The 27,917-nt window shown below is 36.3% G+C and overlaps 1 protein-coding gene across 2 annotated transcripts; it reads right to left on the reverse strand.

Annotated features, from left to right (window-relative positions):
* Positions 1–1,759: 1,759 nt before the first annotated feature.
* Positions 1,760–27,621, reverse strand: LYRM7 (LYR motif containing 7). 2 transcript variants are annotated; one of them, XM_004420240.3, is made up of 5 exons: positions 27,554–27,621; positions 21,819–21,891; positions 20,460–20,530; positions 16,529–16,610; positions 1,760–1,923 (listed from the first exon to the last, which is right to left on the reverse strand). In XM_004420240.3, the coding sequence occupies exons 1-5, from the start codon at positions 27,569–27,571 to the stop codon at positions 1,853–1,855; spliced, it is 315 nt and encodes a 104-aa protein (XP_004420297.1). In that variant the 5' UTR covers positions 27,572–27,621; the 3' UTR covers positions 1,760–1,852. The 2 variants fall into 2 exon arrangements, with proteins under 2 accessions (XP_004420297.1, XP_087285980.1); XM_087429854.1 differs by lacking the exon at positions 27,554–27,621 and adding an exon at positions 22,722–22,789.
* Between the last annotated feature and the right edge of the window lie 296 nt (positions 27,622–27,917).

Raw genomic sequence — 27,917 nt, forward strand, 5'->3', positions numbered from 1 at the left:
ATGTAGGTATAATTTCACATACATAATAAGAAATATACACGGAGATGAAAAATTATATAGCAAATCTTTGACATGTATAATCCATTTCACAGACTACTAACTAAACTCCTCAAAAATATTAGATGGCATGAACGAGAGTCTCTGGTTTAATGTTTTTTTTTTTTTTTTTAAACAAATTTTATTTTATTTTTTTGTGAGGAAGATCCGCCCTCAGCTAACATTTGTGCTAATCCTCCTCTTTTTGCTGAGGAAGACCAGCTCTGAGCTAACATCTATTGCCAATCTTCCTCCTTTTTTTTTTTTTTTTTACCCCCAAAGCCCCAGTAGATAGTTGTATGTCATAGTTGCACATCCTTCTAGTTGCTGTATGTGGGACGTGGCCTCAGCATGGCCGAAGAAGCAATGTGTCGATGTGCGTCCGGGATCTGAACCCAGGCTGCCAGTAGCGGAGCATGCGCACTTAACCGCTAAGCCACGGGGACGGCCCTCTGGTTTAATGTTAAGTGTACTACATCTAAATAATTTTGATAATTTTTTGATATCCTAAAATTAAATTATTTTTAAATATGACATTTTATATCCAGTATGGATATACCAATACGTTTTGCCAACAAAGCTTGCACTGAGAATCTTGTAAAAATTAAAAACTCTGTGTCACCATCAAATGGGAGAATTAATCAGCAATCAGAGAGAATACACCATTCACTGAAAAAATAGAATGGTAAAGATGCACAGATAAAAGAAAAACAAGAAGAATATTAAATACAATTTTATAGTTCCTACCATTAGATGGTAGAATGCCAAGCTATTTTGTGATACTGTCAATCTTGTCAGGGATGGAACATGTGGTAGAAGAAAAGCCATTTGAATTTTATTGATTAAAATGAAGAGAATGCAGGGGCCGGCCTGGTAGCATAGTGGCTAAGGTCGCTCACTCCTCTTCAGTGGCCCGGGGTTCACAGGTTTGGATCCCAGGCGTGGACCTACACATCACTTGTCAAGCCATGCTGTGGCGGTGTCCCATACACAAAATAGAGGACTGGTACAGTTGTTAGCTCAGGGACAATCTTCCTCACCAAAAAAAAGAAGCGAACGCAGCCATTTTCACAATAAAATCTAGCTGTGGTATAAGTACAGCTAATTCTACTAAGGCCATATATATAGTTTGGTCAAGAGCCACTATTTCCTAAAAATATTAGGATTTTTTTATTCCTCAGTGATCCTAGGTGATTTTGATATTTTATTCATCTATCTTCAGAAAACTGGTTAAAAAATGTCTTTATAGGAACAGAGAAATACTATCTACCTCTAAAAGGAAACTGTATAATTATTTGTTGGCTACAGAAATAATTTCAGTGCTTTAGGAAACAAAGGCCACCTTCTGTGGAGAGCTGGCACACACTGCAACTTTTTAACCAATTTAACATTTTGGGAACTAAACATCAATTTAATCTAATAATTTTAATTTAATAGTTTCATTTCACATGGGAGGAAAACCCACCAACTTGTCAAAATACTGCATTCTCAAATAGTTATGGTAAGACCAAAATACTCACCAAGGTCAAACAGAAGTAAATATGATATACTTCCCTCAGCATTTATTTTACTTTATAAAGTTTGATTTTCAATGAAAATGAAATGTCTTCTTATTTAATGTTCTTAAGAAATACTTTATGTTCTGCAGTTTTTGGCAATGTCCTTTTAATTTGAAATTTAATTATGAAACTATACTTTAGTTCACTCATTTTCAATATGCCAGTTCAGAGAAAAATATCTGTATTTCCAGGACTTTTGCCAGAGTTTTATATTTTAAAATTAAAAATTACAAAGATTTGATTTTATCCTAGAGAATTCATTGCTTCTGAGTTGGTGCATCACAATATGGCACATTTTCTATAAGAAGGTCTTTCCTAGGGACCAATTCTGAAAGAAAAACAAAACGAGAATAATTAACATCTTTACCATTAAAATACAATGCAAATATACTCATTTCCCCTTAAAATTAATAACAGTAAAATATCGAGTTTTAAGGTAAACCTTCCAGGGATATTTTATTTCAGTTAACTTCTAAGGTGAAGTTCTTGATTTTAAATGGAGACAGTTAATAGGATTATCATTTCAGATGATATAAAAACATTTATGACCAACTAACACTTTATCATTTATTTATTAAACATAAATATTTAAATAACTGAACAAAATTCAGCTAAAGCACATTATCAGCCAACAGATTACAGATTACTGATAATGAAAACCATCAAATGGAAAATTTGTTTATACTACCTACCAAACAAAAAGCAAGACAACTTTCCCAATTTAAAGATTCCAAATTTTACAGAACAGTGGTTCTCAACAGGAGGTGTTTTGGGTGGTCATACCAACTGAAGAATGCTACTGGAACTTAGTGGGCAGGAGCCAGGGATGTGTGGGACAGTCTGGTGCAGTGAAGAACTATCCTATTCAAAATGCCAATAGTGCCCCATTGAGAAACAGTGTTAAACAACAACAAAGGTTGAGTCCTAGGTAAGACATCTTGTTGGAGTCAATTGAGATAAAGCTCTTAAGATACAAAATTTTGAGACAATACATGATTTCTCCTTTTTTTCTCCAGAAGAGCTGAATCCAGGTCAACTGTCATGATCAAAAAATGCTTACACCACATTCTATGAAATAACTCGCCTATACTCTTCAAAAACATCATGGTCATGAAAGACTGAGGAACTGCTCCAGGTTAAGGAAGACTAAAGAAACATGATGACTAAATGACATCTGTGTGTTCCTCCATTGGATCCTAGACCAGAGGGAAATTTTTTTTTTCTTCTGCTATAAAGGAAATTATATTTATATATAATTATAATGATATTACATTTATAACAATATAAATTGTTAGGATAAATGGAAAAATTTGAGTAACAGAATTGTATCAATGTTAATACCCTGTTTTTAATAATTATACTGTGGTTATACAAAAGAATATCTTTGTAAATTCAGGAAATACACATTGAAGTGTTTTTAAGAAATATATTCTAAAGTATTTCTCCAGATCTAAACCCAAGTGGCCTGTCATGATTTAAAATGTGCTCATTTGGGGGAAAAGAGGCATTAAGTCTGCAATTTATCCTCAGAAAGTTCAGGAAAAAAATGAGGGAGGGATGATAAAGCAAATATGGTAAAATGTTAGCATTTGTGGAAGCTGGGTAAAGGAAATTACCATACCCTTCAACTTTTCTTGTATCTTTTCTGTAAATCTGAATCATTCCAAAAAAAATTTTTTTTAAAGATATTACTAAAACAAATTCAATTCAAAAGGAAAACTGAAATTCTCATTTAATTAAAAAAAACCAATCTGACTAAAAATAATGCTCTTATGAGTCAAACGGTAAATCTGTCTTACTGAAATGAACATCAGTTAAATAAGTATCATTTAACCATTGTTTATATCTTTGGAGGTTTCACCAGAGAGCAAATTATAGTTTAGGTTATAACATATTAACAAAGGCAGTAAATTGTTTCAGTTAACAAACATATATACACCTATTTTATGCTGGACATTACATCAAGAAATGAAGATACAGAGGTGAATATATAATAGCCTCTTCAGTAGAACACAGTGACTATAGTTCATAATACTCTATTACATATTTGAAAGCTGCTAAGATAGTAGATCTTAAATGTCCTCATCGCAAGAAAAAAAATTTTGTAACTATGTATGGTGACAAATATTAACTAGACTTATTGGTGATCGTTTCATAATATATACAAATATCAAATTATTATGTTGTACACCTGAAACTAATATAATGTCATATGTCAATTATACTTCAATAAAAAAAGAAGTCTCTTGAGCTTCAAAGAGTTCACAGTCTAGTGGAAAAGACAGATAGATTAATCAAAAGTCCAACCAATGGTGGTTTAATTAAGAGATTTAATTTTCTCACATATCAAGAAATTCAGATTAAGGTAGTCCTGGGCTACTGCGGGTCCTTAGTGGTACTAAGGACCCAGGCTCTTTTTTTCTTCCTGCTCTGCTACCCTTCATGTATGGTTTCTGTCTTCATTATTGCTGTTGCATCACATGTGCACTCCAGGCAGGAAGAGAGAACAGAAAGGGGCAAAAAGGGAGTCCTAGCTTGGCCTATGCCTTTTTAACAGGAAAACAGTAGCTCTCCTGGAAGCAACATCCAGTAGACAGCTGCTTATATTGGCCAGAAAGGTGTCACGTGGCTTGGGAAATCACCTTTTTTTCGCTTGGCACACTGCACCCTGAACATAATTTTTCAGTTACTAAGAAAGAATGGATATTAGAGAGGCAATAAGCAGTCCACCCTTTTGACTACACGACATGAATATATACCCTTCTTCCCATATATAGAATATATCCATTTACTACCTGACCCCTAAGATCTCAAATCAAGGATCAAATCAATACAGATTCAAATCAAGGATCTCTGGCTGATGCGCTAGCCTTTCCATTAGGTCCAGCTGTGGCTCAAATTGTGGCTACCTACTAGACCAGAGTAAAGGATAAACAAGATACAGCAATAAAAACCTGGAATGGGAAACACTTGGTAGTCACTGCTCCACAGCAAATCCTAAATCCTGCTGGTCAGGAAGAACAAGGACTCCTTGCTTTTGGCAAAGCAATAAATTCCCTAGTCAGCCAATCTGGCAGCACCTAATCCTGTTTTCTGGGAGACCTAAAGACCCTCTCTTTCCACTGTCCTTCAAGGCCCCTGGTTCTGTCCTCTGCGGGATCCTCCTTGTCTGGAGGTGGGGATATTGGGAAAGATGCCCTTCTTTGAAGCTCTGAAGTTTCACAGTCCACTTCTTATTGATATGAGTTCAGGGGCCCAGGGATGGTCTTAGGAGTTGAAGAGAGCTAGCCAGGCTCGGGGTTTCTTGGCAATATAATTCATTCAAAAACTTTAGAAGCTTCAGGGCTGACCCCGTGGCATAGCGGTGAAGTGCACGCACTCTGCTGCTGGCGGCCCGGGTTCGGATCCCGGGTGCGCACTCACGCACCCCTTGTCAGGCCATGCTGTGGCGCTGTCCCACATAAAGTGGAGGAAGATCGGCACGGATGTTAGCTCAGGGCCAGTCTTCCTCAGCAAAAAAAAAAAAGAAAGAAAGAAAGAAAGAACAAAAAAGAAGAGGACTGGCATGGATGTTAGCTCAGGGCTGATCTTCCTCACACACACACAAAAAAACCAAATGTTAGAAGCTTCAAATCTATTTTTCCCCGGTCATTTCCCTGTATAAGTAGCTACAGGCAAACAACTTGACAGTTTGTAAGCAGGAAGATTTTCATCCTTTTGTAGTGGCCTCTATGTTCTGCCCATCCCCTTAACCCTTAGCTTAATGGACATTTCTTAAAGCAACGAAAAACTATAGGCTCCAGTGAATAAATGTACCCTTTATCTGATCTTTGTCTGGAAATGAAAAAGGCAGAGAGCATTGATCTTATTTCATGTTAGAGCTCAGAAGTCCCCGAATTCAGCTTGTACTAGCTTTAGTTTTAGTGGATAAAAGCAATTGGTATTTTCAACCCCGCAAAGCTCTACAGTATAGGATTCTCAATCAATTAGACTTCAGGATGTAGACAGAAGAGTGCTCCTTAGCAAGTAGTACTTCCTTCCATCTTTTCTTTGTAGACCAACCAATTAATCTGCATTCATTCTCTTCTTCGATATTTTGCTCAAAGCAAGAAGAAATAACCAGTATACATTGATATTCTGGTTATTTCCCTTATTGTTGTACCCTCAGCTGGTACTTGGTCTGCATCCCAAGAAACAGTAAGATGCACTGACCTTACATTTCACCACTATATAACAAGGGCCACCAGCTTAAAGCCCGTAATGATCAGGCCCATGACAATCATACCCCCCTCTACCTCCACCTTCCATTCAACTAATTTCACATTTTAGGTTGCGTAATTTTCAGTACCTCACTTCTGATAACAACTTCTGTTGTTCTTATTTACAAGTAACAGAGGCTGACTCTGACTGATTATGCAGAAAAGGCATTTATTAACAGATGATTGGTCTAACTCATGGAATGTTGTGAGGGCTTAAGAATCAGGCAGGCTTGAGGCTAAGCTTCCAGGAATAATGTCCAAAGCTATGCCACAAAACTGGCCTGACGATGAAAAATGCTGCTGCCTATGGGGCACTAGAAGAAACTGCTACCATTTCTACCCCCACGGAGCATAAGATACTACACTTCAAATGCTGCCAGAAACTCAGCTTTACTACATCTGCTCCTGCCACCACACCAATGTCACTTCTAAATCAGTAACTTGACTCTGCAACCACTGATGCTACTCCTGCCAGCAACATAGATTCTATGCCAGACCTCTTTTCTCAAGTTCGTTTCTGAATACGGATGAGTGTGCTGCACCTGTGTCAAATGTCTGTGCCTGAGCTGCAAAGGAAATCGAGGAACTGAATTTTCTAGATTCTATCTTGGGGATTTAGAACTCATGAAGATGGAAATTCCTGAAACAAAACAAGGACATTCAAAGAGTGGTAAACCACCAGAAAACCTGTCAAATATTCACTACTCCAACGCTTCAAGTTAATCTTTGGAATCAAAAGGCACCCTACAATTGAATTTTTCTGTATTCATTAATTGCTAACACTTTAATTAGGCCAAATATACCACAGGTATTTTACATGCTGTATTCTATTTTTCAGTGTAATTTTGTTTTATTGATTATAAAATCCCTGACTTTGCTCTCTATATTAGATAGCAAAGTACCACAACAACATTAGTTTATTGAAATTGGCAGATCATGACAAAGAACTACACTGAGATCATGATTTATATCCTGTATTTTAGGCCCCTGAAAAACCTTATCTATTATGATTATATTAAATGTATCATTTAAATAGTAATTTTTTTAAATAAAAAGGCTTTAATTCAATTATGGCCCAAATCAAAATTCAGGTCAAGATTAAAAATAGATAAATAAAAAAAATACAGGAGAAGGGAACACATCCAAACCCATTTTAAGAGGCCACTATTACCCTGAACCCAAACCAGAGAAGGACTCCACAAGAAAATAAAATTACAGGCCAATATCCCCGATGAAAATAGATGCAAAAACCCTCAACAAAATATTAGCAAACCAAATTCAACAATACATGAAGAGGATCATACACCATGAACAAGTGTGATTTATTCCAGGGATGCAAGGATGGTTCAACATCCACAAATCAATCAATGTGATATACCACATTAACAAAATGAAGGATAAAAACCACAGGATCAACTCAATAGATGCAGTAAAAGCATCTGACAAAATTCAACATCCAATCATAATAAAAACTCTCAATAAAGTGGGTATAGAGGGAACACATCTCAACATAATAAAGACCATATATGACGAGCCCACAGCTAACAGCATACTCAATGGTGAAAAACTGAAAGCTTTTCCTTTAAGATCAAGAATAAGATAAGGATGCCAATTCTCACCACTTCTATTCAACATAGTACTAGAAGTCCTAGCCAGAGCAATTAGTCAAGAAAAAGAAATAAAAGGCATTCAAGTCAGAAGAGAAGAAGTAAAACTGTCTCTATTTGCAGACAACATGACTTTATATATAGAAAATCCTAAAGACTTCACCAAAAACTGCTAGAACTAATAAATGAATTCAGTAAAGTTGCAGAATACAAAATCAATATACAAAATTCAGTTGTGTTTCTATACACTAATAACGAACTATTAGAAAGAGAAATTAGGAAAACAATCCCATTTACAATTGCATCAAAAAGAATAAAATACCTAGGAATAAATTTAAATAAGGAAGTAAGAGACCTGTACACTGAAAACTATAAGACATTGATGAAAGAAATTGAAGACACAAATAAATGGAAAAGTATTATTTGCTCATAGATTGGGTGAATTAATATTGTTGAAGTATCCATACTACCGAAAGCAATCTACAGATTCCATGTAACCTGTCTTAAAATTCCAACGGCATTTTTCACAGAAACAGAACAGATAATCCTAAAATTTGTAGGGAACCACAAAAGACTGCAAAAAACCAAGTAATCTTGAGAAAGAAGAAAAAAGCCAGAGGCATCACATTTCTTGATTTCAAACTACACTACAAAGCTACAGTAATCAAAACAGTATAGTATTAGCATAAAAACAGACACATTGATCAATGGAACAGAAAAGAGGGCCCAGCAACAAACTCATGCATATATGGTCAATTAATTTATGACAAAGGAGCCAAAAACAAAATGAGGAAAGGAGAGTCTCTTCAATAAATAGTTCTGGGAAAACTAGACAGCGACAAGCAGAAGAATGAAACTGGACCCCTGTCTTACACCATACACAAAAATTAACTCAAATGGATTAAAAGACTTGAACGTAAGACCTGAAACCATAAAACCCCTACAAGAAAACACAGGGGAGTAAGCTCCTTGACATCGGTCTTGGCAATGATTTTTTTGGATTAGTCCCCAAAAGCAAGGGCAACAAAAGGAAACATAAACAAGTGAGACTAAATCAAACTAAAAAGCTTGTGCACAGAAAAGGAAATCATGAACAAAATGAAACGGCAACCTATGTAACGGGAGAAAATATTTGCAAATCATATAGCTGATAAGGGGTTAATATCCAAAATATATAAAGAACTCATACAACTCAATAGAAAAAAACCAAACATTCTGATTACAAAAGTGGCAGAGGATCTGAATAGACATTTTTCCAAAGACATACAAATGGCCAACAGGTACATGAAAAGGTGGTCACATCACTAATCATCAGGGAAATGCAAATCAAAACCATGAGATATCACCTCACATCTGTCAGAATGGCTATTATCAAAAAGACAAGAAATAACAAATGTTGCCAAGGATGTGGAGAAAAGAGAACTCTTGTGCACTGTTGGTAAATGTAAATTGGTGAAGCCACTATGGAAAACAGTATGGATGCTCCTAAAAAAATTAAAAACAGAACTACCATATTATCCAGCAATTCCACTTCTAAGCATTTATCCAAAGAAAATGAAATCACTATCTTGAAAAGATATCTGTACTTCCATGTTCACTGCAGCATTATTTACAATAGCTAACACATGGAAACAACCTAAGTGTCCACTGACAGATGAATGGCTAAAGAAAATGTGGTGTAAAGAAAATACAATGGAATATTATTCAGCCATATAAAAGAAAGAAATCCTGCCATTGAGACAACATGATGGACCTTGAGGGCATTATGCTAAGTGAAATAAGTCAGACAGGGAAAGACAGATACTGTATGATCTCACTTATATGTGGAATCTGAAAAAAAAAAAAAAAAGGAAAACAAACCAAAAAACTCAACTCATAAATACAGAGAACAGACTGGTGGTTGCCAGAGGTGGGGGGTAGGGGAGGAGATGGAATGGGTGAAGGTGGTCAAAAGGTACAAACTTCCAGTTTTAAGATAAACAAGCCCTGGAGATGAAATGTACAGCATAGTGACTATAGTTAAGAATACTGTGTTGCATATTTGAAAGATGCTAAGACAGTAAATCTTAAAAGTTCTCATCATAAGAAAAAAAAATTGTGCGGGCCGGCCCCATGGCTTAGTGGTTAAGTGTGCGCGCTCCGCTACTGGCGGCCCGGGTTCGGATCCCGGGCGCACCGACGCACCGCTTGTCAGGCCATGCTGAGGCCACGTCCCACATACAGCAACTAGAAGGATGTGCAACTAGGATATACAACCATCTACTGGGGCTTTGGGAGAAAAAGGGGAAAAAAAGAAAAGAAAAAAAAAAATTGTAACTACGTGTGGTCATGGATGTTAACTAAAAACTGACTATGGTAATCAATTCACATATATACATATATAAAATAATTCTGTTGTACACTAAAACTAACACAATGTTATATGTCAATTATATCTCAGTTAAAAAAAATCTATTGATGGCATAGTTTATAATAGTCTGGCAATCACAGAAGCATTCAGGACATAAATAATTTATAGACCATTAAAATATTTAAGTCCACTGTTACAGAAACGTCTCTCAATATAGCAAGCACACAAATATAAATAAGTTCAAATTAGAGAACTTAAACACAAAATTGTTTTCTTCTAAGAACCTGTCCCTGACCCACCAAGTTTTGGATTTGGAGTTCTGCCTATGTGCCTCAACAACACCTCTGCCTTTCTTATGATGGCACCCAAAAGACTACGACCGAATACTTAATCATCTGTCTTCTAAACAGCACTCTCAGTTCCACAAGGACAGGAACCAGATCTGTCTTGTTCACTGTTCTATTGGCAGTGTCTAGCACAATAGGTATCCAATAAATGTTTGCTGAATCACATTAACTTGCCTTAGAATACAAACAATAAGATAGTTTTAGGCAAAGACAAATACAAAAAACCAAAGCAAAGAAGTTTAAAAACACATCTGAAATAAAAAATAGCTTCCTAGGGCTTTTTTAAAAAATGTATTACACATGTTCAGAAGCACATCCCTATTTTGTTTGTCTTACATATATGCCAGAGAGGAAGTTAAAAAATATGGATAATGCTATTCAAAAACTAAGTACCATTAATATATAGCCACCTGAAGTCCTGAGTTTTCTTGGTACCATCTTTATTCATAAATTTGGTTACTGTCCATAGAATATGTTTGATAAGGGCCAAAACTGAAACTAGCTGACCAATGTCCGTATTATAAAGAGGGCTTTGACAAATGTCAATAATCAATGAGAAAGTAAGTGTAGAACAATGAGTTAGTTTCAGTATTTTTCTAAGTCATAGTTATTATTTTTCTATAGAATATCTAAGAAGGCTAGACTGGACCAATGATGAGAATAGTATGATTAAAAAATAATGATTAATCCAAATTCAAGCACCTGAGACCATACCTTAAAAAACACAAAAAAGTAGGGAATATTTGGAAAGAAAAATACAGGCATATCTCAAAGATATTGCAGGTTTGGTTCCAGATGATCACAATAAAGTGAATATTGCAATAAAGCAAGTCACATGAATTTTCTGGTTCCCCAGAGAATCTAAAAGTTATGTTTTAGTACTGTAGTCTACTAAGTGTGCAATAGCATTATGTCTAAAAAAAAGTATATACCTTAATTAAAAAATACTTTATTGCTAAAAAACGCTAACTATCATTTGAGCCTTCAGCAAGTCGTAATCTTTTTGCTGGTGGAGGGTCTTGCCTCAATGTTGACGGCTGCTGACCGATCACAGTGGTGGTTGCTGAAGGTTGGGGTGACAGTGGCAATTTCTTAAAACAAGACGACACTGAAGTTTGCTGCACTGATTGACTCTTCAAGAATGGTTTTCTTGCAGCATGCGATGCTGCTTGATAGCATTTTACCCAAAGTAGAACTTCTTTTAAAATTGGACTCAATCTTCTCAAACTCTGCCGCTGCTTTATCAACTAAGTTTGTGTAATATTCTAAATCTTTTACAGTCATTTCAACAATCTTCACAGCATCTTCACCAGGAGTAGATTCCATCTCAAGAAACCACTTTCTTTACTCCTCCATAAGAGGCAACTCCTCATCTGTTAACGAGATTGCAGCAGTTCAGTAAAATCTTCAGGGTCCACTTCTAATTCTAGTTCTCTTGCTATTTCTACCACATCTGCAGTTACTTCCTCCACTGAAGTCTTGAACCCCTCAAAGTCATCCATGAGAGTTGGAATCAAGTCCTTCCAAACTGCTATGTTGATATTTTGACCTCTTTCCATGAATCACAAATGCTCTTAATGGCATCTAGAATGGTGAATCCTTTCCAGAAGGTTTTCAATTGACTTTGCCCAGAACCATAAGAGGGATGCTACAGCCTTATGAAATGTGTTTCTTAAATAATAAGACTTGAAAGTCGAAATGACTCCTTGATCCATGGTTGCAGATCGGATGCTGTGTTAGCAGGCACCAAAACAACATTTAGCTTGTTGTGTATCACCATCAGAGCTCTTGGGTGACCAGGTGCATTGTCAATGAACAGTAATATTGCAGATGTGCTGTCATCCAGGCTTTGCTGTTCCATTTATAAAGCCGAGGCAGAGTAAACACAGCATAATTCTTAAGGGCCCTAAAGTCACCAGCTGCATTAGCCCCTAACAAGATAGTGAGCCTGTCCTTTGAAGCTTTGAAGCCAGTCATTGACTTCTCCTCTCTAGCTATAAAAATCCTAGATGGCATCTTCTTCCAATAGAAAGCTTTTTGTCAAAAAAAAAAAAAAAAAAGAAAAAGAAAAAGAAAGCTTTTTGTCTACACTGAAAATCTGTTGTTTAGTGTAGCCACCTTCATTAATTATCTTAGCTAGATCTTCTGGATAACTTGCTACAGCTTCTACATCAGCACTTGCCGCCTCACCTTGCACTTTTACGTTATGGAGATGGCTTCTTTCCTTAAACCTCATGAATCAACCTCTGCTAGCTTCAAACTTCCTTCTGCAGCTTCCTCACCTCTCTCAGCCTTCATAGAATTGAAGAGTTAGGGCCTTGCTCTGGATTAGGCTTTGGTTTAAGGGAATCTTGTGGTTGGTTTGATCTCCTATCCAGACCACTAAAACTTTCTCCATATTAGCAACAACGCTGTTTTGCTTTCTTATCATTCATGTGTTCACTGGAGCAGCACTTTTAATTTCCTTCAAGAACTTTTCCTTTGCATTTACAACTTGGCTAACTGTGTGGTGCAAGAGGCCTAGCTTTTGGCCTATCTTGGCTTTTGACATGCCTTCCTCACTAAGCTTAATCATTTCTAGCTTTTGATTTAAAGTGAGACACGTGTGACTCTTCCTTTCACTTGAACACTTAGAGGCCATTGTAGGTTTATTAATGGGATTTCAATATTGTTGTGTCTCAGGAAATAGGGAGGCCCAAGGAGAGGGAGAGAGACAGGGGAACAGCTGGTCGGTGGAGCAGTCAGAACATACAAAGCATTTATCAATTAAGTTTGCCATCTTACACGGGCGTGGTTCTTATATGGTCATCTTATATGGATGTCTCAAAATAATTAGAATAGTAACATCAAAGATCACTGATTATAGATCACCATAATAAATATAATAATAATTAAAAAGTTTGAAATACTGTGAGAATTACCAAAATGTAAAACAGAGACATGAAGTGAGCAAATACTATTGGAAAAATGGTGCCGACAGACTTGCTCAACACAGGGCTACCACAAACCTTCCATTTCTAAGAAAATGTAATATCTGTGAAGCGCAATAAAGTAAAGCACAATAAAACGAGGTATGCCTGTAGTTTCCCCAATATTTTTTAAAGATTTTAAAAACAAAGAGTTTTTCTCAAATGATGAAATTATTATGTCTGTAATATACAAAGAACATTGAAATTATCTGTAAGGATACGGGAAGTGGTTTTTATTAAAAAGGAAAAAATGAAAAATTATTTAGAATACAGAGTTCTTGCTGGGAGTCAATATTTACTTTCCACTGTAGATATTATTTGGAAGGGAAGGAAAAAGAGATGGATTTAGAGTTCATGCATACACGGTGATTACTCTGACAGATGAAGTTTCGCTATATTATTTTCAATTTCTATTATTTTTCATGTTGGAACATTATCTGATATTTTTTAGAAACACACAATCACAATTCTCTATTTTCTAGCCAAGAAGCAGAATTTTAATTCCTCTCATTTCTATGTGCCAGTACAGACTGCTAAAATATGTGGAGGAATTTTGCTTAAAGTACCTTTTTAAAACAGAGATTAAAGAATCAAATTTGTTATATCTGGGACCCATAGGCATAAAGTAGGAAAAAGAGATCCATATATATCTTAATAGAAAGAATAAGGCCATTATTAAGGCAATATACTATTATATACTAATAATCATAAAAGAATCAAAATTTTCAATCCTGTGAGAAAACTAAATTATACAGAAAACCAAAAGGTAAAAAGAAATTTAAATGAATATGATCATAAAACCAGGCATTTGAAAGACAGATATCAAATTTAGTTATTTGAAATAACCTAAATTTTTATTCATATAATAAAAATAATATTTAGCTGTGATTACCTGTATAAAATGTTGGCTATATTACACAGAAGCTCTAAAGATCATTATTAAGATTAAAGCTAATGACTATAAATTTTCAATCTAGGATTAACTATGTTCACTGCCCTTATAAATATAACTCAGATCTAATAATTTCTGATAAATCCTCATGAACTAAAAATAACTAAAAAGCTCTACAGGACTTAGACTACTAGATATCGAGATTTATTATAAGGCTATAGTAATCAACACATTATGGTATATAATGCAAGGACAGAAAAACTAACTGAAGAGATTATAAAGTCTAGAAACAGATGCATACATATATAGTTATCTGATTTTAGGACAAAGGTCCTAAAATCCTGCAGTGCAGGGACAAAGAGTGGTCGTTTCAATAAATGATGCTGGGTCAACTGAATATTCACATGTTAAAAAAGAAATCTTGAGCTCTATCTCACAGCATATACAAAAATCAACTCTAGTTGATATAAACAACCAAAGGAAAAGATCAAATAATAAAGCTATTGGAAGAAAGCACAGGAGAATTTCTTCATGATCTTGCTTGAGACAGGTAAAGATTTCTTAAACAGAATTCAAAAGTACTAATTATAAAGGAAAAAATGGATAAACTGGGCTACATTAAAATTAGAAACTTCTCATCAAAAGATAACATTACCAGAACAAAAAAGAAAGCCACAAAGTAGAAGATTCTTTTTTTTTTTTTTTTTTTGGTGAGGAAGATGGGCCCTGAGCTAACATCTGCCAATCCTCCTCTTTTTTTGCTGAGGAAGACTGGCCCTGGGCTAACATCCGTGCCCATCTTCCTCCACTTTATATGGGATGCCTCCACAGCATGGCTTGACAAGCAGTGTGTCAGTGCGCACCCGGGATCCGAACCAGCAAGCCCTGGGCTGCCACAGCGGAGCGCGCACTTAACTGCTTGCACCACCAGCCGGCCCCGAAGATTCTTTTAATGCAAATATTCAACAAAGGATTTGTATTCAGAACAGATAAAAAATTCATTCAAATCAATAATAAAAAGGCAGATAATTTCTTAGAAAAAACGTCAAAAGATCTGAACAGCCACTTTATAAAAGAGAATATCCGAATGGCCAGTAACAACTGAAAAGGTGCTAGTACTTCACTAGTTACCAGAGAAATGCAAATTAAAATCACAATGTGATACCACTACACAACGACCAGAAAGGCTAAAATTAAAGAGACACACAGCACCAAGGGCTGGTGAGGATGTAAAGCAAAAGGAGCTCTCAGACGCCGCTGCTGGAAGTGTAAATTAGTCTAACCACTTTGGAAAACTGGTTAGCAGTGTCTACTAAACCTGAATAAACACAAATTCTATGACCCAGAAATTTCATTGCTAGCTATACATACACCCAAGAAAATGCATTATATGTGTATATATATTTGTGTGTGTGTGTGTATATATGTGCGTGTGTGTGTGTGAATATGTATTTTTTTAAACCAAAAAGTACATACAAGGATATCCATAGAATCATTATTCATTATAGTCCAAAATTAGGAACAATCCAAATGAACAATAGTAGAAGGGATAAATTGTGGTATATTCAAACAATATTCATAGAAATCTTGCTATACACAACAACATAGATACACTTTACAAATAAAATGTTGAGAGAAAGAAGCCAGACAAAATAGTAATCTTATTTGATTCCATTTATATAAAGTTCAAACACTATTATACTAAGTTAAAAACCTATAGTGTTAAAAGTCAGGATAGTGGTTACGTCTGTGGGGAGGGGGTGCCTGGGAGGAACAGGAGGGCATGAGGGGGCTTTTGGGATACTGGTAATATTATATAACTTGATATGGATGTTGGTTACATGGATACTTCACTTTGTGAAAATTCACTGGGCTGTACAGTTACAAATTGTGTGCTTTCCTGTTTGTGTTATACTTAATAGCTTGCTTACTTTAAAGATAAAGGCGGCTTTCAAAATTTTGAATGTCATCTTTTTTGTTATTGTTGTTATCTGCAAAGATACGTTAGGAAATGAACACAAAATATAATGTGAAATGAGATTCTCCTGAAGCCCCACCAGGAGTCTGGAGGTATAATGGCGGATCCTCAACTATATTTCCATTTCCTATAATCCCAATTCTTCTGAATTAAAACAACTCTGATCATAGAATAAAGGTAAAGAAACAGACTGAGTCTAGGTAGGTGATGAATGAAACTAGAATAATTAGGAACCCTAAATAAATACAATAAAAATAGTCATACTGTCTTTGTAACTGTAGTTTTGCAATATAATCAGTGGTAAAGATTAAAAAGAAAAAACAAACTAAAAAAAGAAAAAGAAAAAAATCTGGTAAAACAAAGTTTCATAATACAGCATTTTTAAATGGTAGCCTTGCAAATGTATACAAGATATACCACATTGTCTGGCAAAATCAAGCTGTTTTACTACTCAGCGTTAAAAGCACTGTAATTGTTCAATATTTTAAAACACATTGCAGTCAGAAAACATTTTTCTTTAATTTTACTTACTCAGTGTATTGTGGTCTGTGTGAATACCTTGTATAACAGATGTTCTGAGTAACAATTCAACATCGGAACCTATTTTTATTAGCTGTTAAGAAAATCAAACAAATAGAATAAATCCTTTGGGTGTTTTCTCAATGGTTCATATGAATGTACTGTTTTTGAAAACTATAGGTTTACTACAATTTCTTTTTATATAATACTGCGTTTATTTTTTGTAAACCATTCCAAGCATACAGAAAGCTCAGATATGCGTATACTTTTAACTTTCTCCATCCGGTCCATATTTTGTTCCAAAACAGACTTAGTTTTTTTTGTAATATATATTTTACAATGTGTATAAAATGCACAGTTTTGGGGAGGGGTTTGAATCTTTCTTTTATATTGTTGGATGTTCTGAACACTAGAAAGAGTATTGGATTAGGAGTCAACATACTTGGATTCCAACTCTGGCTCTGTCACTAAGAGTATGGCCTTGGGTTAATAACCTACTCTCTTTGAGTTTCAGAACTCATCATATGTGAAATGAAGAACTGGACTAGAACAGCAATTCTCAAAGCTGTGGATCCCTGAGGGACCTTGAGACCCATTCACAGGACCCATGAAGTCAAAATTATTTTCATACTACTGGAGCCTATTATTTGAGTTGCAAGCAGAAGTAGACCTTTTTCCATGGAATACCATTTTTATTTGCATGAATCACTAACAGATAAACCATGATTATTCAGACTTGGGTATTTACAGACATTTTCTTGAAAATGAGTGAAGTGAGTCTGTCACTTCAAGAAAACAACTATTTGAAGACAATGATAAAATTCAAGTTTTCAAGCAAAAATTGGAATTATGGAGAAATCGTATCTGCCACTGTAAGCGTGACAGCTTCCCAATACTTAAAGATTTTTCTGATGAGACGGGAAACATTAATAGATGTAGTTTAAAAATATTACATATTGAACTATATCAACATTTGTAAGATCTGCATTACCTGATGAACCTTTATTTTCCAAATCATCAGTGCACGATGTTATAAAATCATGCATGGCTAAAAGATCCATTCAAAGGGAAAGACAGATTAAAATCTATTGGTCTAGTAAATGAAGACTTGAGGGCATGTGGGAGAAGAACATCCTAAGAAGAAGCAATAGCATAAACGCCCTGAGACAGGAATGTTTTTGGTAAATTCAAGCATCCTCAAAGAAGGCACAGATTGGAAGAGTGAGAGGGATGTGGTGAATTGAGGCTGGAAGTTAACAGGGGTCAGATGATATAGTCTTATATGGTAGGGACTTTAGATTTTACTTTGAATGGGATGAGAAGCCACGGGAGTTGTGAATAGAAGAGGGATTGAATATGCCTTTTTTTAAAGGCTCACTGCCTTTAAAAGTATTGAGAATAGGGGCTGCCCGGTGGCGTAGTGGTTAAGTTCGCGCACTCCATCTTTGGTGGAGTTCGCCAGTTTGGATCTTGGGCTCGGACCTACAGACCGCTCATCAAGCCATGCTGTGGCGGCATCCCATATATAAGAAAGTAGAGGAAGACTGGCACAGATGTTAGCTCAGCGACAATCTTCCTCAAGCAAAAGAGGAGGATAGGCAACAGATGTTAGCTCAGGGACAACCTTCCTCACCAAAAAAAAAAAAAAAAAAAAAAGTATTGAGAATAGGCTGCAGAGAGTTAGGGCGGAAGCAGGCAGACCCAGTAGGAGGCTGTTGTAACAATCCAGTGAGATATGATGCCTTGAACCAGGAGATAACAATGGGGAGAATGAGAAGTGGTCAAATTCTGGATATATTTTGAAGGTTAAGCCAATATGATTTACTGAGACTGGATGTAAGTGTGAGAAAAGGAAAGCAATCAAGAAAGAAAGCACCACTGTTTTTAGTCTGAGCATCAAAAGGAGGGAGCTGCTGTCAACTGACATGGAGAAGGCTGTGGGAGAGCAAAGCCTCACATCCTGACAGACCTGAGAAGGGTAGAGACAGGCCTTTGCAAGGTAAAGAAAGGACAAAAAATGAGCCTCCTCACTCATTGGAGGTGCATAAACTGAGTCAAGTCCTAGATTTAAGGCTAGAAACAAGGCTAGATGAGGAACAAAGAATAAAGGGAGATCAGAGGGGATGAGCAGGAGGGGGTCTGTACGAACTGTGGAGCCAAAAAAAAATTACATACACGGTATATAATTTTTTATATATAAAAAAGTTACATACACGGTATACAATTTTTTATATATAAAAAAACATATGGTATATATTGATAGGTATAAAACAAACAACACTTTTTGGGGTGCTCCATTTTTAAGAAGGTAAAGGGGTCATGAGACCAAAAAAGTTTGAAAACTGCTGGTCTAGAGGATGCCTAAGATTCCTTTTGGTGCCAAGACTTCATGAACCCTCTAATACATGACAACGTAATTATCTAAAAACTACTAAATATTTAATATACACAGTTACAGAAAGTACAAAAAGTACTTTATTATATACAAATGTACAAAAGTACACAAATATCTAATTTCTAGATTGCTTAATGTTAAATTAGTGCTCTATAAGTAAAATGAATTTGGGAGATTATAGTTCATTTTCCAAGTTTAGTTGATATAAACAGACCTCAATTTAAAATTTTTATATATCCCATATATATTTTTTATATATAAAAAATTATATACATGTATGTAATTTATGGTATATATATATGGTATATATATTATATGGTATATATATAAAATATATATATTTATATATATATATTTTAATATATATACCATGTATATAATTTTTATATATAAAACATTTAAAATTTTTTAACTCATAATTTCAAAATTTAAAAATAATCACCATATTGTTATTAATCAGTTTACTGAATAGCAAATAGTACAAACTTCCAAACATACCTTTTAACTTCTCTTCAAGTCATGACTTGATTATGTCATCTTAACTTCTGCCATGAACAAAAATTCAGTCCCTGTTTGCTCTATCATATGCTTAAGCAAAATCTTTCCCTTTTTTCTTCATATTATAGGGACAGAAACACGCTATTGCATTTTGTCTCATTAGCTTGATTATTACAGATATTTACTGTTTCTAAAATAGCATTTTCTCTTCTAAATATAAATGCATTTTTATCAATTTTTCTTAACTTGTGGAAATTCTATTAAACATAGAAGAATTTCTTTAATTTGTACCTTCCTCTTTACCAAACCAATTCTTGGAATCATAACTACCCCTGCAAATAATTTTCCATTTTTCGTTTTCTTCCTAAAGGTCCTTTCCCTATGTTTATACAAAGTTAGATACAGGAACACTTAGGAAGCTCAAGACAGAGACAGTGTGTATATGTGGTATGATTTTATACAGCAAAAGAATCATTGTGCATTTTTTAAATGAACATTAAAAGTACATTAATGAACATCAAGAATTACTAGGGAGCTCACAGACCAGTGTCAGTATACTGTCTTCAACTAAAGCAAGTGACTAAAATGTAAATACAGAAGACAAAGCAAGAACAGTTCATAAACTGTGGCTGGTTAACTTCCACTGCCAAGATAGAAATTGAAAAAAATATCTATCTATCTAGTTGAGCTGAGTAGAAGTTACCTCTGTAGCTCTGAGTTACTATAACACTCACTTCCTTAGTTTCAGTCACTTGCCTTACGTGAAGATAGAATTTCTGTGGGTTTTTGGGGTGGTTCAGGCTGCGCTTGCTTTGACCAGGGCTACATCTGTGTTCTTTTCACCAGGCAACCTGCTATCTTACGGGTGTAGGCAGATGACCCTGAGGAGTAAGCCATACCAAACAAACGAAGGTTATCTACAGTTGTGATGGCTTTAACTATCAAGTAATGGTTTTTATTTCATATTACCCCTCTGTTTTCATCATTTCCTCTAGTTGCTAAGAAAATTTATAAAAATTTTATCGTAACTGAAAAACTCAATTACTATACCTCTTCTATTTTCTTAGGAGAAGTTTCACTTTTATTACTTTTGAATTCTTCATTTATCTTTTTTCTGGCTGCTAGAGAAAGAAAAATACATACATTTATTTGCTTTTCTAATTTATAATTCCTGTCCCAACAATTTACATGTTCTTCATTTTGAATGACTATTTCACTAGTAGAGGAAATAGTTTTGCTCCATGTAAAACAAAGTATAAAAATAAGAAATTTAACAAAGTCTCTTGGAGAAGTTTTGACAGGCTGGCAAATTTGTAATTAAACCTCATATAAACCTTTAGCACTCTAAAACTTTTGTTTCCTGCTTTTTACTTCCAGTTTCATTTGTGTACCTCTAGCTATTAGATTCCAATAAATCTAACTTAATGCATTGTTTCTATAAATCTCAGGATTTAAATTAAAATGCTTTTTTAAAAAATGGCAAAACTCCAGGCCAGCCCTGGTGGCCTAGTGGTTAAGCTGGGCACACTCCACTTTGGCGGCCTGAGTTCGGTTCCTGGGAGTGGACCTACAGCACTCGTCTGTCAGTGACCATGCTGTGGTGTTGGGTCACACACAGAAAGAGGAGGACTGGCAGCAGATGTTAGCTCGGGGCGAATCTTCCTCAGCGAAAAAAAAAAAGGCAAAATGCAATACATATAAGCATGTTAAATCATACACACACACACACGCAATTAAAATAAAGTTATGGTAGCAAAGAGGAGATATATATATATAAATTTGAGTGCCTTGGTTGACATGTAAAGTGACTGAAAAATAAAAATTTTGTTCATTACACCATTGAGACTTTGGCATCATCATAGCACCATAATTTAGTCTAATCTAACTGACAAACTGCCTTATTGTGTTGCTGTGAGCATTTAACTGAACGATCCATGTAAAATGCTTAGTAAATATGCAATGTTAGCTATTCTTAAAATTATTTCACTTAAAAATATTTAAAGCAAGCGGGAAGGTATGAGATTTCATCACGTTACTCAAAATGGTGGGCAATTTAAATCTTATGGATAAGGGGGAGCTACGCTGTCTGGTCGTTGAGAGTGTGAAAATTTGATTATATAATACAGAGATGCGATTAATGGCTTGAACATAACGCAAGCAATGGAGCACACTGAAATTCTGATCCTTTTTTTTCCTGATTCTTTATGAAAACTTGATCTTTTAAAATTTTTCTTTAAGTAGATACTCCTCAAAGAAGTGTAATATAAACTCATCTTTACATTATGACATTAGGGGAGAGATAATGAAGGTCATTCTCTAAGATGGGTCCTGACCATACAGGGTCTCTTGGATATATTAGCAGCCATCTCAAGAATAGACTTGCTCCAAAGGGGCAAAAAGTAAACTTACCTTCTAATGCTCTGGCATCATTTTTAAAAACTTGTTGTCTGGTCCTGTGCAATGTTTTAAAGAGCTGTAAAACCTGTAAAGAAAATCAGAATTCAGACCTCAAAAGAAAAAATTTCATATTTTACATAACTACAAGGATTAAACAGCATTTCTTTTCTGTTTGTTACTTAGACTATTTTTCAAAATAGCTAGTGAAAACCAGGGTTTGCTAAAATAACTTTCCCTTGATTATTTATCTTTAAATTTAAAAAAATTAGCTCTATTTACAAAAATAATACAAAGTTCTTTTAAACAAAACAATACAAGGATGGTTAAAAAGTTAATAATCTCCCTGCCTAAAACCACTTTGCTAAGGTAATCAACTTTACCAGTCTGTAAAGTACTTATTCTCACTTTTCTTAACATATTGAGGCCTTCATCTGCTCTTAAAGTCGTATACACATATTCACAAACTCATGAACTTGTTATATCTTAAGAGAGCCCAGAAGGAGGGTGTTTTAGATAATTTAGGCAAGTTTAATTGTGATTTCTCAAAAGAGAAGTGGAATGCTGAGACTTATGAATATTCTAAGACTGTGGTAAAAAAACAGAAAAGATCCTGGTATTTTGGTAGAAGATAGATTGTGAAGAGGCTTTAGTGATAGGCCGAGGCCACCTCACACTTCTCAAGTCCAAAAAGGTGCTCAATGTTGTTCCCTCAATATTGCTCTTTCTCCTGTCTTTTCAATTTCAGTTTTGGAAGACAGCAAATATCTCAAGCCAGAAATCTCTAGGACATTCTTTATATCTACTTTACTTTTCATATAGAAACTTTACGAATGTCTCTCTAATCTTTTACATATTCTCCATTCCCCAAAACTAGTTAAGTTCAGATCCCCCCCATCTCTTGCTTAGACCACTTACAAACATTTGTCACTCTGCCACCATTCCCTCCTTTCCTCCAGTCCATCCATCAGATAATAATATCTAACATTTACTGAGTATATCCTGTGTGCTAAGCATTCTTTTAAGTATTTTACATCCGTTAAAAAACAGATAACATCAAAGGCAGACACCAAATCAGAAACAGGAAACAGAGAGGAAAAAATGTAAAAATAAAACAAAACAAAAACCAAACAACCACAATCAGCTTCTTCAGAAACATAAGTTATTGCAAACACGGAATAACAACAAAAAGAAGCTATAGTAAATTAAAAAAGGAACATTCAGAAAACTCCCAAAAGCTCTTGGATATCAAATGAGTGATAGCAAAGATTAAGTTGTGAAAAATTGCCCAGAAAGTAGAATAAAAATTCAGAGATAGAAATTGAGGGGAGAAAAGATAAGAAAATTAAGGGAATAGTCTAGATGGCCCAACAGTTACATTAACAGGATCGCCAGCAAGAGAGAATAAAGAAGACAGATGGAAGAAATTAAAAGGGAAAAAAAAAATCAAGAAAATTTCACAAAGTAAGGTACGTGAGCTACTGGATTGAAAGGACTCCTCCACCCAGTGCCCAACACAAAACCCATACCACAGCACACTATGATGTAAGTTCAGCACAATACTAACAAAAAGAAAAATCTGAAAGGAAAAAAACAGTTCACATACAAAACATGGAAAATCAGAACGGCACCTGACTTCTAAAGAGCATCACTGTGAGAAGACAATGGTATAATATCTTGAAGTTCTGAAAAAAATGTCTAGCTTAGAGTACCATTCATAGTCAAATCATAACACCTAACTACAAAGGCAAATAGACATTTCCAGAAATGCAAAGTCTCTTATCTGCCATACACCTTTTACTGGAAAGCTATGGAAGTATGTGGTCCACCAAAACAAGGGGATGAGCCACAAAAGAGAAAAAACATGGGAATCAGGGAGACAACTGATCCAACATAGGAGAGGCAGAGATGATGGTGAAGGACAAATACAGGTCAGCATTTGTGCAGCCAGCATAGAAAGCAACTAGTCTGGACTAGAGCAAAAGGTTGAACTGCTCCAGAAAAGATGTTGCTAGGAAAAGAATGAAATTGGTAGACTTCAGTTTTGCTCTGAGTTTGGGAATAGATATGAAGGAAACTAACCAATGATAATAAAAAAGCAAGGCAGTTATTAATTTCAAGAAAAACTAAGAATTAGAAAAGAAAGGCAATGTAATCATATAGTATTATATTAGAAGGCTCAGCTGTGGACAGGTTTTTTAGAGTCATCATAATATCAAAGATGAACACCGATTCACCAAAATTTATATATTGAGAGGAAGAGGATGTAAGGGGAGCTCAGTCCCCAACTTCCATAGTTAAAAGTGAATAAATAATATCTCCAAAGAGAAAAAAAATCAATAGCAGTTTAAACATGTTATTTAGAAACATAGAGGTAAATATCAGAAGAAATAGCTAAAATGATTAAAAGTGCTTATCTCTGGGGAGCAGGAATTGGGGGCATGTAGAAGGAAGTAGACACTTACTGGTTTCTGTGTAACACTATTTGACTTCTTAAACTTTAAACATTTATCACCTTTATAAAAACTAAAACATTTATTTTAAAAAGAGAAAAGGAAAGGACACTATAAAAAAAAAGACAACTTACAGAATGGGAGAAAATATTTGCAAATCATGTATCTGATAAGCAGCTAGTATCTAGAACACATAAAGAACTTTTATAACTCAATAAAAAAAAGTAATTTGAAAATAGGCAAAGGATCTGAATAGACATTTCTCCAAAGAAGATAGACAGATGGCCATTAAGGCCATGAAAAGATGCTCAATGTAATTTGCCATCTAGGAAATACAAATCTAAATCTCAGTGAGAAACTATTTCACCCCAGTAGGATGGCTACAGTCAAAAGGACAGTGAATAACAAGTATTGACAAGGATGTGGAAAAACTGTGACTCTTATACATTGTTGGTGGGAATGTAAAACGGTACAGCTGCTTTGGAAAACAGTTTGGCAGTTGCTCAAAAAGTTGAACATAGAGTTACCATATGACCTAGCAATTCCATACCTAGGTACATACCCAAGAGAAAGGAAACATATGTTCACAAAAAAACTTGTACATGAATGTTCATAGCAACATTATTCATAATAGTCAAAAAGTAGAAACAACCCAAATGTCCATCAACTCATGAATGGGTAAATAAAATGTGGTATATCCATATTGTTATGCCTTGAATTATGTCCCCTCAAAAGACATGTGCAAGTTCTAACCCCCAGTACCTGTAAATGTGACCTTATTTGGAAACAGGGTCTTTGTAGACGTAATCAAGCTAAGATGAGGTCATCAGAGTGGGCCCTAATCCAATGTGACTGGTATCCTTAAAAGAAGAGGAAAATGCCATGTGAAGACAGAGACACACAGGGGGAAGACTGCCACGTGAAGACGGAGGCAGAGATTGGAGTGACGCAACAGCAAGCCAAGGAGCACCAAGGACTGACAGCCTCCCAAAAGCAAGCAAGAAGTAAAGTTTCTACCCAGAGCTGCAGAGGGAGTATGGCTCTGCTGGCACCTTGACTTCAGACTTCTAGCGCCCAGAACTGTTAGACAATAAATTTCTATTATTTTAAGCCACCTAGTTTGTAGTACTTTGTTAGAGCAGCCATAGGAAACTAATACAGATTTTAGTACTGGGAAGTGGGGTTCTGCTGTAACAAGCAACAAAAATGTGGAAGTGGCCTTGGAAGTGGCCTTGGAATTGAGTAATGTGTAGAGGCTAGAAGAATTCTGAGGGTTTTGTTTGATACCAAAAGCCAAGATTGCCTTGAAAAGACTCTTGGTAGAAATGTGGACTTTAAAGGTGACAGAACATCATAGAAACCCAGGCAATTCAATATTACAAGAGCGGTGGAGAACAGATTGCATGGGATTAAGAAGAAAATGAAAGGTAAGTAAACCTAATTGGTTTACATGCTATTTCGGGGGGAAAAAAAAAAAAAAGAAAGTGATTCCATTAGTATAACAACCAGTAACCCTAATTTAAGAACTACTTTAAGAAAAGTCATCGTTACCACCTTGGAGCTATTGGAGCTAATATCACCTTGGAGTTAAACTTTTATTAAAATGCAGAGAGCTAGGTCATACATTATCTTCTCTTCCTCATTTACTTACACTGATTGGACAAATTTAGGCAGTGTATACGGAAAGTGGATTACTTTACAGTCAGATCAGTTTGAATCTGACATTGACACTTACTGTAAGCTTGGACAAGTTACTTAGCCTTTTTGCCTCAATTTTCTTGAATAATGGGCTAATTTCAAGGGTGTGTGGTATAATTTCTGTACTAGTCATTACTTACCCATCTCTTCTAAGTCTGGGTTATATTCCCCTCCTGAGTACACCCACAACACTGGGCACTTTGTATGTTAATTAAATGCTTACTCACCGTTGTTGTCCCATACTTCCTCAAAGGCCTCTTGGTGACCCCCCCCTCCACACATACCATACATGGTAGGCCTTGCCAAAAGTGTTTTTGAAATGCACCCTATTTAATTTCATTTGTATTCAAGTTTTCAAACAACTTCCCACTTCAAGGATGTTCCATATGCTACCTCCTCTTTCTGGACTACTCTTCTCTCTTCTCCTAGCTAATTTCTAATCAAACTTCAGGTCTCAATTTAACTTATACTTCTATGAGAGGTACTTCTTTTTTGCATCCCTCCAGATAGGTTAAAATCCCAGTTACATGCTCACAAAATACACTGTATTTTCAATTCAAAGCACTTACTACAATTGCAATTAAGGAATTGTTTAAAATCTCCCTTCCTGCTAGACTTCTGTGTGAAGGCAACGGTGGTCTATTTATTGTTGCATCCATTATGCCTAGATAGTATAGGCTAAATGTTGGCTGTTAGGTATTACTAATAGCTATGATGGACACTCAATAAATTCTTTGAATGAACAACCCTTTACATTTCTGTTTCTACTGGTGGTGTGACATACATTAAAACGTACTGAGAACACCAAGTTCCCTCGTACATGAGGTACCGCTTGGTGGCTCCCTCTTATTGACCAACCATAAGCACTGCTTTTCCTCACTATATTGTAGCAGCTCATTTTCCCCTTTCCATGTCTATGTTTCAGCCAATGACAGGGACAGGCCCGAACCGGCCATGCTGATGATATTTAAGGTTAGGGATGGCTGGTCCCCGAGAATTGTGCATCAGTTTCACGAGAAACAAATCTGTGACCAGGTCCTCAGGGATGTGACGGGGGCGGGGCCGTCACTTCCCAAGCTCATTCGGAGCACTCAAGTCTCAAGGGTCCTCTGCTCTGTCCCGCTAAGTGTTACTTTTGGCAAGTGATTTTGCCGGGGCTCGGTTTCCTTGGTTCCTAGACTTCCGTGTAGCTTCTGGTTATTTGACCAAATCTTTCACCTCATCGGTAGGTTGCAGCGCAGGATTGCCTTTGGCGTCTCGTACACTTCCCAAAGATGTTTAATGGGTCCCTCAGACAAATACTCGGTGTGGAGCTGAAACGGGGGCAGAACCCAAGTCGCGGGCTTGCATCACGGATAAACGCTCGGTACCCCGGCAGACTAAGAAGTAGGAACCACTGGTGCCCCCCTTCCTCCTCCGCACCTGCACAAACAATCGACCGCCCTTCGGGGCTGGTCACCGGGCTGCTCAGGGGAAACGGCCACATCCTTCGTGGAGGGTCCTGAACCTCAGCTACAGAGACTCCGAACAACCTTCCCAAAGCCGCGCTCTTACCCTCCCCGCCAGCATCGCATCCAACCCCTCCCCGGGCCCTGTCACCTTGGCCGCCTGACCCATAGCTCTCCTCGCCGCTGCGGCTACCTCTCATGCGGTCAGGCCGCCCCGCCTCTCGGCGACCAATCACCGCCTGGCTCGGACTATCTAACTCTCTAGAGCCACGATCCTAACGCGCCGCAACCAATCACCAAGCAGCATCTCCTTTGTAGCCCCGCCTTCCGCGGAGGCACAGGGGAGAGCAGTCGGCCAAGCCGGTGCCGTCCGGTAAAACCGCGATAAGCCGCCGCGCCCAATTATTGGAGAGGAGAACGGAAATCTCCTGGACGCCATGTTAGTTAGGGGCAGAGTCACTTCCGGTTTTTTCTGAGGCCAAGTCGGGCGCCGGAGAAAGGCTTGACGTTTAATG

The sequence above is a fragment of the Ceratotherium simum genome, chromosome 4 (assembly GCF_057802395.1).
Source record: "Ceratotherium simum simum isolate JZ-2026a chromosome 4, ASM5780239v1, whole genome shotgun sequence".
In the NCBI taxonomy this organism is placed as follows: domain Eukaryota; kingdom Metazoa; phylum Chordata; class Mammalia; order Perissodactyla; family Rhinocerotidae; genus Ceratotherium; species Ceratotherium simum.

Excerpts from the sequence above, each read along its gene's own strand:
- LYRM7 (XM_004420240.3), bottom strand. Across the intron at positions 20,531-21,818 it reads TGATGCCAGAGCATTAGAAG|CAGCCAGAAAAAAGATAAAT; the intron begins GTAAGTTTACTT and ends TTCTTTCTCTAG. Across the intron at positions 16,611-20,459 it reads CTCCTAAGAAAATAGAAGAG|CTAATAAAAATAGGTTCCGA; the intron begins GTATAGTAATTG and ends TTTTCTTAACAG.